The sequence below is a fragment of the Dioscorea cayenensis genome, chromosome 19 (genome assembly GCF_009730915.1).
Source record: "Dioscorea cayenensis subsp. rotundata cultivar TDr96_F1 chromosome 19, TDr96_F1_v2_PseudoChromosome.rev07_lg8_w22 25.fasta, whole genome shotgun sequence".
Classification (NCBI taxonomy): domain Eukaryota; kingdom Viridiplantae; phylum Streptophyta; class Magnoliopsida; order Dioscoreales; family Dioscoreaceae; genus Dioscorea; species Dioscorea cayenensis.
In genome coordinates this window covers 24,606,732-24,620,229 of record NC_052489.1, presented here as the reverse complement: position 1 = coordinate 24,620,229, position 13,498 = coordinate 24,606,732, and the positions used below count along the sequence as shown (strand labels likewise).

Here is a 13,498-nt window from a genome sequence, read left to right as displayed (position 1 = left end):
TAATTAATAATAAATTGACAATTTCTATAAAAGAAATTTATTTTTTACACAAATATTATTATTTTTACTTATTAATAAACAGTAACTGTTTTAACGGTTTTTCTTTCTTTCAGATAGAAAGAAGGGGGAGAAAGTTTGGCAAGCTTTGATTTTTCATCGCTTTGTGGGTCTCTGGGAACCTTCACACGTTTGTTTACTAGAAATCAATGCGTTCCTTCCGACAAAGAGCAGCTCTCGCGTTTGACGCCAGCTTCAATCCTTTGAAAAGATCCAAGCTTTCGCTCTTTTATTAATCTTAGGGCAAGAGCCCTTGTTTCATTGCCCCTTTCTCTTCGTCTTAGATCCCCAGATCCCGCGTTTCTTGGGCTTTCTCGGAGGGGAATTTGGGCGAATTGAGGATGGAATCGGAGAAGAAGCCGCTGGTTTCTAATGGCGGGGCGTGGGCGATGAATGTTGTTAGCTCTGTTGGGATTATTATGGTGAATAAGCAACTCATGTCTTCCAGTGGCTACGCGTTCACCTTCGGTACCAGATCTTCTTCTTCTTTTAATATCTTTTCTTTATATCTCGATCCGAGTTCGTAGATCTTCAATTTAGGGCTTTGATTTTGATAAAGTTTTGATCTTTACGAGGAAAAGTATGGTTTGATATCTTGATCTTTGTAACCGTATTTCTCTTTCATCTTGTTTATAGAAATCTAAGAGTTAGATCCTGATTTCAGTGTGCTTTTAATAACAAAAAAATCTGGCCTTGATTTGAAGGTGCGTGTTTGGGAGCTTGTCAATTTGAGCACTTGATGTTGTTTGGATACTTTTTGAAGAGATTCAAGGGAGAAACTGAATGGAATTTGTGGATTTTGACCTTGAAATCAGGACCTTTTTTTTCCAAACAATTTTTTTTTTTTTTTTTCATTTTGTTAAATTTGTATATGCTTGACGGTGTTTAGGGCATATGTGAAGGAATAGAAAGGAGAAACTAATTGGTTGTTTGGAATCTTCATGGTGTTTAGGACCTGCCAAGAGGCAGGAAGAAGAAACTAATGTGAAATTTGTTATTTATTTTGATAGTTAATGGTGTTCCATCCTTTATTTTGGTACCATTTATGCTTAATTGGTTTTAAATTGCCTCTTGATTGATTTTTGCAGCAACTACATTAACTGGATTCCATTTCATGGTGACCGCACTTGTTGGTTATATTTCAAATGCCGCAGGCTACTCTGCATCCAAGAAGGTCCCCATTTGGGAACTCTTCTGGTTTTCAATTGTTGCTAATATGTCAATTACTGGCATGAATCTAAGCCTCATGTTGAATTCTGTTGGATTTTATCAGGTATATTGTCTTTACCCATCTTTGAATGATATTGTTTCTATTGCATGATTCACATAATGAACCTTGTTTTGTTGTTAAATTGAAGATATCGAAATTGAGCATGATACCAGTGGTTTGTGTGATGGAGTGGGTACTTCATAACAAGCATTATTCAACGAGAGTGATAATGTCAGTGGTGGTTGTGGCATTTGGTGTTGGTGTCTGTACAGTGACTGATGTGGAGATCAACGGAAAGGGTTTTATCTGTGCATGTGTCGCCGTTTTTTGTACATCTCTGCAGCAGATTGTGAGTAGTTCACAATCCTTTCTTGTTTCTTTGTTTCCTTAGCAAATTCTATGGACAATGCTATTTGAATCTTGTTATTACTGATGCTAAACTTTCCCAATTTGACTTTCATCCTTCTTCAGACAATAGGCTCTTTCCAGAAGAAGTACAACATTGGTTCCTTCGAGCTTCTGAGCAAAACTGCACCAATTCAGGCAGCATCTCTTCTAATATTTGGACCATTTGTGGATTACTACCTCAACAAGAGCTCTCTATTGAACTACCACTTTACTGGTGGAGCTTCTGTAAGTTCTTAAGCCGGATTCATGAGCTAGACTAACCTTCATTTTAGATCTTCAACTTATGTTTCTAGCCATGGTTACATCTTTGCATTCATGATTGATAGAGATTAATTTAATGCAGTACCAGTGAAACATAGTCCCTATGTGATACTAACACTCATACAGATAACCTGTGTCTTGCCTAGATATGAACTCATGAACTGTGTGTGCATTTTTGCTTTCATAAGATGCTAACTTTTTAACAACTTGATTTCAAGGTTTTCTCTCTTTTCTTTGCATTTATTTAATGATTTATAGCTCTTATACCTCAATGAATTTATTTGCAGCTTTTTATACTACTCTCATGCTCTCTAGCAGTCTTCTGCAACCTGAGCCAATATCTGTGTATCGGCCGCTTCTCTGCAACTTCCTTCCAAGTTTTGGGCCACATGAAAACCGTGTGTGTATTAATTTTGGGCTGGATTTTGTTCGATTCGGCTCTCACAGGGAAAAACATTCTTGGCATGTTGCTTGCTGTGGTTGGCATGATAATTTACAGTTGGGCTGTGGAATCAGAGAAACAAACCAAGATGTCTTCGCACGTTAGTGGTGAAAGTTTAGCACAAGAAGAGGATGTAAAGCTTCTGAAAGAGAGAGTGAATAGGATAACCGAATCCGACCTTGAGCTTGGACAAGCAAAGAGTTGATTCTTTCTTCAAATTTTGACATTTTGTTAAAATTTCTACTCGATTATTTTATAGTACTCTGTCGCTTGATTGTTCAATTCTTTCGCCGCTATTGTGGCAATTAGAACTACCAATTCACTGTATCAAGTTGTAGCCATTCTTTTACAAGTAAACTATCATGTCCATTTGTTCCTTTTTTTCCCTTCTTTTTTATTTTGGTATTAAAATAGTTACCAAGTAGCTTGGAAAACCAGCACACACACACTTGGGATAGAGAAAAAAAACTATCAAAAATGAAAATCAGAAGAAATACTACACAGCTTCATTAACCACTTTGGAAGATCCCTTCCCTGTTGGAATAAAGCCAACTCCGGTGATCCTTGAGCAGCAAGTCTATCTGCCAGAACGTTCCATTCTCTCAGAATTAACTCGATTTTGTGATTCTCTACATTCCTTGAGCATCCGTGAATAACAGCAGGTCAGAAGAAAATGATTAGCCAAAATTTATTAAGAACTTTCCCATTTTGCAATGAATCCCACTTCTATACTCCTTGACATGCTCCAACAGAAATTCAGTTGAAGTCTGGTTGAGCACACCTGAAAATAAAGGTCATACCTGGCCTTATACACCAAGCATAACGTTGCAGAAAAAAAACAGATGTAGTAAAATTGGACTCACTAGTCACTAGTAGTAAATATAAGGCCAAATTAATAGCTTGAAGAAAATTATAAGTCTAAAACCTTCCATGCAAGATCAACCAAGTGAAAATTTTCACTTTTAGAGCCCCATGAAGTTTCAAGAGTCTATGCCATCCTTGCCAATAAAAGGTTTCTATATATCTGCAATTCAAAAACCTGTAAACTGTAGAAGTAATCTTATTATTGTTTGAAGCTGGGTACCAGACCCAATTAATTATTAGCTGAATTTATGACAATGGCACCTATGTTCCAAATTGGAGAATTTAATCAAGGTCCAAAAATGAATTCCAACATCAAGCGATCCCAATTGTCCTTCATCACCTTATCTAAAATCTGAAGATTACGTAAATCGATATTTATATTAATAAATATTGGTTTAAAAGCAAAGGAGTTTCAAAATATTGTAGATCATTAAGCAAATGGTATCTCAGTCTATTAACACCAGATTTATTGCACATGGGCGGAGTTTAGGAGTTGATACTTACGATTCTGACCAATAATATAATTAAAATGACTGAACACGCCAATGGCACGCGGCTTGTCTACATTTATTATAAAAACAAAATCATGGATTATTAAGAAATTATATTTTTTTCATTTGTTGTTAATGGACATATTATTCCTTCTGAATTGTCTTATCACAGACTGTGATCTTATCAGGTTCTTAAAAGTAACTGAATTTGGCCTTTCCAAGTTGTTCTGCTGTAAATCATCTGGTGTTTTTCTTGAGGTGGTATAGGAACTATGCAGAAATTTCTTTGATACTTTTGGTACTGATTTAAGATCATCCTCATTTATTGCAAGTTTCTTTGATCCTACTGTTTACACTTGTTCAATCACATCTTATTGTTTCTTTTTATATAATATTATGTAAAAACAGGGGGCAAAAAACACATTAATAGGAAAAGAATAAGAAACAAATAGAAAATAAAAACCTTAATTTATATATAATCTATCTAAAATAATAGACGTCTCTAATTATTTGTCTAATAAGTATTTAAGATAAATTTATTGTTCTAGTTAAGACAGTGAAAAAGGGATGAATAGAATGTCAATATAATTTTAGAGTTATTTTTAGCTTTTATTACTAATTAAAAAAATAATTGATACAATTTATTTATTTATTTATTTATTTATTTTGAAGTCAAAAGATAAAAAAAATCATATAAAATTTAAATAAATTACCAATAATTTTTTAGTTTATTGACATTATATTTCGTGTAAGATGTTTGTATTTTATTGATAAGACAGTTTCGAACTATAACTCGTATAATGTAAAAATATATGTAAGTTTTTAATACCGAAACATTGAACATCTAATAAAATGTGAAAACATTAAGAAAGATTGGAGCAACAACTAGAAGCATAATCACATCTGAATACATATAAAATATATATATATATATATATATATACATACAGTTCACTACACCCATTGTCCTGGTCACTTGAGTCCTTGATAAAACGTTACTAACGTGTTCCACATCATCTCACGCTAAAACGCCTAACACTTGCCTTCCAGGCCCGGACCACGTGTCATGAAATAGTTAAGTCAATTAACCTGTTCCATTCTACAGTCTCTTCTCACTATATATTATATTATATTATATAAATATATATATATATATATATATATATATACTTCTTCCTTTAGGCTTTAAGAATGAAATGGTGTGATTGGGATTAGGATAGGGATAATGCTATCCCCACTACTACTACTACTACTACTTATTCCAGTTGTTTGTTTGAGTTGTTCCTAATCTTCTGCTCTTATTCTGGTTCCGTTTTTTTCTATCACTTCTCTGGAAAACGGGAATAGCGCTTATTCCGATTTCTCAAAGATGATGACTTCCTGGATTCCCGCCACGTGTCCTCTATCCCTCGTCCCCGCCCCTCTCCGCAGAACTTCAATTGCCGCTATCCCGGCCGGGAAGGAGGCGGCGGCGGCCGTGGCGACGGAGTTTGACTTCAAGGGCTACATGCTTAGCAAGGCGGCGGGGGTGAACCGCGCTCTCGACCTCGCTGTGCCCCTCGCTGAGCCCCGACGGATCCATGAGGCGATGAGGTATTCCCTCCTTGCCGGCGGTAAGCGTGTTCGCCCTGTTCTTTGCATCGCTGCTTGTGAGCTTGCTGGTGGACATGAGTCTGTTGCGATGCCGCCTGCGCTTGCGGTTGAGATGATTCATACGATGTCTCTTATCCATGATGATCTCCCTTGCATGGACGATGATGACCTCCGGCGTGGCCAGCCGACGTGCCACCGTGCCTTTGGTGAACCTGTTGCTGTGCTTGCTGGGGATGCTCTGCTTGCCTTGGCTTTCCGTACTTTATCGAACCCGCAATCGTACCCTTCGAACCTCGTCGTCCCTCCGTCGCGTATCGTCAACGCTGTTGCTGAGCTCGCCCGCTGCGTCGGCTCGGAAGGCCTTGTCGCTGGCCAGGTCGTGGACATCGAGTCCACTGGCCTCGCTGAGCCCGTCCCCATCGATAGGCTTGAGTACATCCACCTCCACAAGACGGCGGCCCTCCTGGAAGCCTCCGTTGTCATCGGGGCCATCGTCGGCGGCGGCTCCGACTCGCAGGTCGAGCGGCTGAGGAGGTACGCGCGGTGCATCGGGCTGTTGTTCCAAGTGGTGGATGATATACTGGATGTGACCAAGTCGTCGCACGAATTGGGGAAGACTGCGGGGAAGGACTTGGCGAGTGATAAGACGACGTATCCCAAGCTCATGGGTTTGGAGAAGTCCAAGGAGTTCGCGGAGGAGTTGAACAGAGATGCTAAACAGCAGTTGGAGGACTTTGATCGGGAAAAGGCTGCACCTTTGGTGCATTTGGCTAACTACATTGCCTACCGGCAGAAGTAGGAGTGTTTGCCTTCTTGTTTAGATGATGATTCTGGTAAACTAATGTTCAACTCTTTCTTGTTGTTATTGTTGTTGTTGCTCTTCTTCTTCTTTCTGTTATTGTTATATTGTGTTTCTTACCTGCATTTAAATGCTGTGTCTTTCGTGATAAGTTTATCTGAGTTCCATTTACAGTGTACTATGTAGTTTATTAATAGCCATGCCAATTATGATTCAAGGGATTTTTATATGAATTGGTATGCCATATGCAATGGGGTTTTGAGGTTTTCCCAATTCTTTTCCTTGTCATTTGAGGTGAAGTCAGTTATGTTCCTTTTATGGGTATCTGAATATGCTATGCTTTCTTGTGAGTTGTGAGATTGAATGCTTTGAATTATATTTATGTTTTTACTGTTTAAGATATTGGTAGCTATGTCAATAATGATTCAATAATTTCTTTGTTGAATGACATGAATGTGCAGCTGTTTTACTCAAATTCTATTATATATGAAATGCTTGACATTTAAACTGTAGTTCAATTCTTTGTTGTTATTGTTGTTTTGCTTATTGACATTGAAATGCTATGCCTTTCTTAATGAGCTTGTAATTTTCTTCATTGAGTTTTATTTTCAGTTGACTATTCTGTACATTCAAGGCCACGCAATTAATGGCTCAATAATTCCTAGGCTGAACAATATGAATGGATGACCATGATATGGAAATCCTTGGTCCGGGGCCCTGGAGATATGTGGATTTGGATTTTTTTTTTTTCCTCAAATTAGGTTTTGATCCTTTGATGCAGATTTTTAACATTTAGGCTGAAGCTGGACTCTTTTAGTTGTTATTGTGGCCAGTGATGACAGTCATTTGCAATTGAAATATTGTTTTACTCAAAGCCTTTGTGTGCGCTTCAATTATCGAGTAATAATATAAGCACTCAATATATATTCAAATGTTATCTTTCTTTGTTGTTGATGAATATGTAAGAGTTCGATTTGTCGTGTACTATTTATTAACAGTATGCCTGTGCTGCTTTGAAGTGTGATGATGAATGGTATAAGACTTGGATCTTGGTTCCTGTTTCGATTTGTTGATGGTGATTTCTTTACTTATAGTGGTTAATTTTCTACTTTGAAATGTTATGATTACTTGGATTAAATGACATATTAGGTTTGGCACTGAAAGAGATTGAAACATATAATGCCATCTTCCTATACTTTTGTCACTGAAAGTTGGAAAAACTCTCTTTTGAATCTATCTGTCTATCTGTTGCATGGTGTCTTATCTTTGCTTACTTTATTACTAAGTTCTTTATTTGTAAGTGGTAACCAATGATTCTTGAACACAGGATCTACTAAATATTTTTTATATGAATACAGAGCAAAATTATAACCAGTTCTTTTGATGAATGTCTATATTGGAAATGTTATTCTTAATAGCTTTGATTTTTTTTTTTTTATACAAGTTATTTTTTCCTTCACTATATAGAGTGATGGATTCTTGATGAAGCTCAAAATATAATCTTCAGTCTGTATATGAAAGTACTTTTACATTGCCAGAAGTTTGTGTTATAGAGGAATTTATAGAGCGTATTCTGCAATTGTCTCCTCATATCACAGATGTTGCCTTTTGATTGCTCTTAACATTTATTATAACCCAAAAGACCCTTTTCATATGTAAATACCAGTAGGAAAAATTTTAAAATATAAAATGAGTGAAATAACATTCTGCGGTGAAGCTAGCCAATGAAGGTTGAGTTGTACAAGGGTTACTAGATACATGCCCTTCTTGGAATTTCTATAATTTCGTCATCACTGTATGTCAAGAACCTGTTTTACAGTTATTGATTCTTTTCCCTTTATCATGGTTTAAATTAATATTTTGTAACTGTGTAACAAAGAAATATTAATGCAGTAAATGAGAAATTTATATCTAGTCATCGTGTATGGTTATCCATCCATGCATTTACAATTTGCATCTTCCATGAGTTTGTGATGCTTATAATTCTTGTTGCGAAAGGCTTATAAAGCCTGCAATCTATTTTTACAAAATGCAGCTAAGCGTGAGATGTGTTTTATATTGACTTGATTGAATAATTTGATGTGCCTGACTGAATTTATCATCTTTCACAAGACATCTATTGTATTTTCTTTAGCAGAAAATGACTATTCGCAATTGAGTTCATAATGAGGATTCAGCACTAGAGTTCATCAACAAATGCAATCTTGGTGGGTGAGTTTATGTGAGATATCTCATGTACAAAGTTCCAGGGAGCATTTGTTTGATGAAAATAGAATAATCAAATATCTTAATCGGCAATAACATGGAGGGTCTTATCTCTAAATTCAGAAAATTCTCATCGTGACTTATGTGCCTTTGATTATCAGCTCCCACTGTTACATTGTTCTACTTGTGCATAACTTACCATTGTCAGTCAAAGTTTGCTTGTGCGGAGGTTATCACTGAATTTACTCTGACTCGGTAATTGCAGAAATAACCTTGATACATTTCTCTGTGATATTTCTATATCTTCAGTAAATATTTTTGTGGATATTTTTGCTTTGAATTTTCTCTCTGAAGTCAATTTGATGGTATTTCCCTTTTAAAATGATGAAGGCAATGGTGTATTCATGCTTATGCTACTTTGGTTTGAAATTTGATGCTTCCTCTTGTACAGTTTCTGAAGCATGATGGAACAATACGTGCGTTCATGCATGCAAAGCACCAATTCAAAGCTCAAACCATTGTTTTAAGGCTATTATACTCATTCATTACTCTCTGTAGAAATCCGTAGTAATTCCAACTAATTAATGGATCTAATTGATATGGGATGATTCATCAAGGTGCTTAAATTGCTTTGGGAACATGTTTATTCTGCAGAGCAATGTCATTTTAACTTATGTTGGAATACTAACATTCAGTATTTCTTATATTCATCTTTTCCAGATCAAAGTAGGATGTAAATCTGATGCCAAGGTTCTGAGTAATAACTGAAGATCAAGCACAATACTCATGATACAAATGAGGTAAGAGCTAGTGCCTACTTCGTACAATTTAAAGTTTACACATAGTAAAAAAAGAAATTACAAACTATTATCTTTGGATGCCTTTGATCAGCCTGTTCTACTTGTCCTGACTTCCGATTAATTTGTTTCTGCCATTTGCATCATCTAAATAACTTGTTAACTTAGTTAACAATCAGGTGTTGTTTAGCCTCATTGTATTAGATTTTGTTGATTGATCTTTTAGCCCAGTTGTTGTTCATGCAACCAAAGGAATAGCAACAACATATGGTGAATGCTTCCAAATGGTGCCATGAGTGGGACCTTTAACATATACCATAAATGCAAATATAAATAATCCCAACTGCTCCACCACAGACAATTACTTCATTCTGTTGATCATCATGCCATTGAAATTGTTTGAAAATGATGTCCAAATCCATCAAGGTCAGGGAAATTTTCTTTTTTTTCCCAATCTAATTTGATGCTGATTTCCTTGATGTAAATGATTCATCATTCTATTTTTAAGTGCAGACATTGGAGAAAAATCCATGTGAATGTTTCAATATATGTGGATAAATATATCTAGGGAGTGGTTTAGAGGCAAGGGAGTGTCTTTCTCATGAGAGAAGCATGCGTGGGCGTTTGGCTGAGAAAACCCCACACGTGCTTGACCACCCAAGTGCAATAATTGTTAGATGTGTGGGCCCCAGCATGTGTCTTGTCACACGTGTGTGGTGGCCCAAAGGAAAACAAATCACAAGCTCCTCCTCCTCCGCTTGTCTTATTATATCTTAATGGAGGAAAAGCAAGAAGTTTCCTTCTCATCAACATTTTTGCTAGATTTTTAATGCAACCTACTAAGATTTTACTGTCATTATACTAATTAGATACATCAGTAACATAGTCAGTGAAAACATTGAAGTCAAATGAATGAATGAATGAACTGGGTAAACTTCCTAACTGTTTGGAGACTTTGAAAACTTTTTCTTTGTTTTCCCCTTGTTATGATCTTCTTCTTTGTTGTGCTTTTTCCATGTCATGGGTCCCATGTTGGGTCAAATATTCAATGTGACTGGGAAGACCATCCCACTTGCAATTCAATCTAATCCATGCACTTACAATGAAGAAAACTAATTACAAAGTTGGTAAATGCATGAACCAAAAAGCTCTCTCTCTCTCTCTCTCTCTCTCTGTGTCTTTCTCTCTGTAGACTGAGTCAGTATAGACTATAGAGAGTTACAAAAGAGAATCCAATCAATCTGTATGATCTGCTTGCAAGTTAGCAATAAAGAAAAGAGAGAGAGAGAGAGAGAGAGAGAGAGAGAGAGTGAAAGTACTTCTCGTGAGCTTTTATTCCTTCTCTTCTCTCTCTCACCCTCGCCAAGCTCTCTAGTACTCATTGGAGTTTCTCTTATGGAGTTGTAAAGCAAAGAGGAGGAGGAGATGACTTCAGGAGTGGGGAGAATGCCAACTTGGAAGGAGAGGGAGAATAACAAGAGGAGGGAGAGGAGAAGGAGAGCAATTGCAGCAAAGATATTCTCAGGGTTGAGAGCTATGGGGAACTACAAGCTACCCAAACATTGTGATAACAATGAGGTTCTTAAAGCTCTCTGTGCTGAAGCTGGTTGGATTGTTGAACCAGATGGTACCACCTACCGCAAGGTACCTCCTTTTCCCAATTTTTCTTCTTTGTTTCCTTGAATTTGATCTGATGTTTTGGAAAGGTGGGTTTTTTCTTTGTGTTTCTCTTGTTTTTGCTTCTGAATTTGATGTGTGTTTGAGTAAGTTGCCTTCTTTTCTTATCTGTGAGATCTGTGTTGTGTTTCTAGGGTTTCTTTCTCGGTCTCTGATTAGATCTAATTGTTCTGATGATGGATTTTGTTCTAAGTTTTGCCTATCTATTTCCTGGTGCCTCGAATTCATTTGTTCATTTTGGAAATTGAACTATTGATTCTTTTCTAAGCTATGAGAATCTATCTTTAGCTTTGCTTTCTTTCTCTCCCCAATGAATATAAATGATACTTTTGTTTTCATGATTTCAAACCGACAGCCCTGTTCTTGATTTTTTTTTCCAATTAATTGATTGGGTTTCTTTCTAAAAGTTCTTATCTTTACCCATTAAAACAAAAAAAATTGCTTATACTTAACAACCTTCCGCCCTTTTTGACCAATTTCTTTTTCTTAGATTGTGAGATTCCGGTCTTCTCTGCTACAAACTTTACCTTCTTTTTCTCTCTGTTCTTTTGCTTCCACTCATTCAAACACTGTTCTTGAGGTCTTTGAGTAACTGTAGTCTTTCTCCGCTCCGTTTCTCTCTTCTTTAGAGATAAAGAAAAGAAGAAAAAAGAAGAACCCAAAAGACATCACATCATTTAGTTCCAACACATGCATTGAATTCAAGCAATGTACTTAATCAAATATTGTGTTATTTATGCCATCTTTCTTTTTTAAGTAATTCATAAGTGCTTCAAATTCATGCAAAAACACAAACATGCACCTCATAATTACCCAAGCAAATGAATTGAAAGTCATGCAACATAAATGCATCTAATTCATGTAGAAGAAGCACATGCATTTCATAATTAGCCAAGTGAATCAAAACTGAGAAGAAAGAGCATCTCAGTGAATTACAAGTCATGCAATGTGTATCTAATCTCTTTTGATGTTCTAATGAAACAGGGTTGCAAGCCAACACCACCGCCACCAACCGGTGCACCGCCACTCGGCCAGTCTACTAACATAAGCCCTTGCTCTTCCCACCACCCGAGCCCCGTCCCTTCCTACCATGCCAGCCCAACATCATCATCTTTTCCGAGCCCCACCCGTGTCAGTAACCCTGCCGCCGTCAACCCTTCCTATCTCCTTCCCTTTCTCCATAACCTATCGTCCCTCCCGCCTCTCCGTATCTCCAACAGTGCCCCAGTTACACCACCTCTTTCATCCCCCACTGCTTCCCGCCCGCCTAAAATCCAAAAGCCTGACTGGGATTACTCTGCATTTTGCCACCCTCTATTTGCTGCCTCAGCTCCTGCAAGCCCCACTCGTGCTCGGCAGCACTTCTACCCTGCAACAATTCCTGAATGCGATGAATCTGATGCATCCACTGTCGATTCAGGCCGTTGGGTTAGCTTCCAGCTGAGCACTGCTCCTGCATCCCCCACATTCAATCTAGTTAAGCCTCTTGCACCTGTGCAAGATACTTGCATTGGAACCAATGCCAATGTTAATGCAAGCATAGCGGAGATTTCCCGGGGTGGTGGTACAGAGTTTGAGTTTGAGAACAGGATGGTTAAAGCTTGGGAGGGAGAAAGGATCCACGAAGTTGCCGTTGATGATCTTGAGCTCACACTTGGAACTCGGAAGAATCATGGATGAGTTTGAAGGATCATATATATATATACATCTTGACGCATTGGTGGTTGTTGTCTCCATTTAGGAATGACTGATGAGTGATAATGTATTCTCTTCAGAAATGAGTTGTGTATGATGAGTGCATACATATTCATTCATTCATTCTGTTAGTTCTCAGGCTCAAATTATTGTGTTGAGAGTTCTATGTTTTGTTGATTGAGTAATGGTCTTGTTTGGTTTGTAAATGGGAAGAATACGTCTTGGGGAAGAAAGACATCTCTTCTTGTTTTATACAACTTGGATAAGTGGGAGTTCAAATGTGTTTTTCTTTTTATTCTTTAATTGCAAGATAATGGATTTAAGCGAGAATGAGACTCACTTATCATTTGCTACTTTCTGTGCATTTAGCTTCTTTATTTTTTGTCCTGAAAGAAATTTTGATTTTATTTTCAAAACCAGAAGTTTGTCCACTTCATGTAGACTTCAATCAACGCAATTCAAACAAGCCTTTGAGTTTGGAATAATTCTGGAAAAAAATTTGATTAAAATTAACAAAAGATAAGGATAAGCACAGTATTTTTTTTTTTCAATCTAAAATCCATCCCGAGTTCCATACAATCAAGAGAGGATAACTCTCTCTCTCTCTCTCTCCTCCTTCATCCTTTCAAATTTCAATACACGAGTTCCAAATTAAAATAAGTTTCATTCAAGCTAGGGAGTGAGGGGGTCCACCTCCCATGTGAGTTATGAGAGTTTTGTGTCAAAGAGTGTTACTGAACTAGGTAGTTGGTACCTGTCATGGGCCACATACTGCAAGTAACCTCCATTTCCCCCAGTAAAATTTCCACATCACCTGGAAAAAGGTCCCCTGTAACTTGGATGGAACCATTTCAATATAGACACTGCCACATCTTATGCAATGCAGAACATAATCAAGATTAATATTTCTAATCCATCATCAAATTGAAAACTAAACAAGTAATAAAAACACAAGCACAATCAAAGCTGACTTGTATTAGTAGTATTATGTTAGCATTG

General features: G+C 37.1%; 3 protein-coding genes across 4 annotated transcripts; all 3 read left to right on the top strand.

Annotated features, from left to right (window-relative positions):
- The first annotated feature begins 144 nt into the window (after positions 1-144).
- On the top strand, positions 145-2,764 carry LOC120283955 (UDP-rhamnose/UDP-galactose transporter 2-like). The gene is made up of 5 exons (XM_039290776.1): positions 145-525; positions 1,146-1,330; positions 1,416-1,616; positions 1,739-1,900; positions 2,224-2,764. The coding sequence occupies exons 1-5, from the start codon at positions 399-401 to the stop codon at positions 2,581-2,583; spliced, it is 1,035 nt and encodes a 344-aa protein (XP_039146710.1). The 5' UTR covers positions 145-398; the 3' UTR covers positions 2,584-2,764.
- Positions 2,765-4,924: 2,160 nt separating this feature from the next.
- Positions 4,925-7,024, top strand: LOC120283957 (heterodimeric geranylgeranyl pyrophosphate synthase large subunit 1, chloroplastic). Of its 2 annotated transcripts, none has more exons than XM_039290777.1 (2): positions 4,925-6,159; positions 6,738-7,024. In XM_039290777.1, exon 1 carries the CDS (start codon positions 5,103-5,105, stop codon positions 6,123-6,125), a length of 1,023 nt encoding a protein of 340 aa, XP_039146711.1. In that variant the 5' UTR covers positions 4,925-5,102; the 3' UTR covers positions 6,126-6,159; positions 6,738-7,024. The 2 variants fall into 2 exon arrangements, with proteins under 2 accessions (XP_039146711.1, XP_039146712.1); XM_039290778.1 differs by having other exon boundaries at positions 6,791-7,023.
- Positions 7,025-10,382: 3,358 nt separating this feature from the next.
- On the top strand, positions 10,383-12,794 carry LOC120250268 (protein BZR1 homolog 1). Its single transcript, XM_039259064.1, has 2 exons — positions 10,383-10,771; positions 11,789-12,794. The coding sequence occupies exons 1-2, from the start codon at positions 10,553-10,555 to the stop codon at positions 12,482-12,484; spliced, it is 915 nt and encodes a 304-aa protein (XP_039114998.1). The 5' UTR covers positions 10,383-10,552; the 3' UTR covers positions 12,485-12,794.
- Positions 12,795-13,498: the final 704 nt, after the last annotated feature.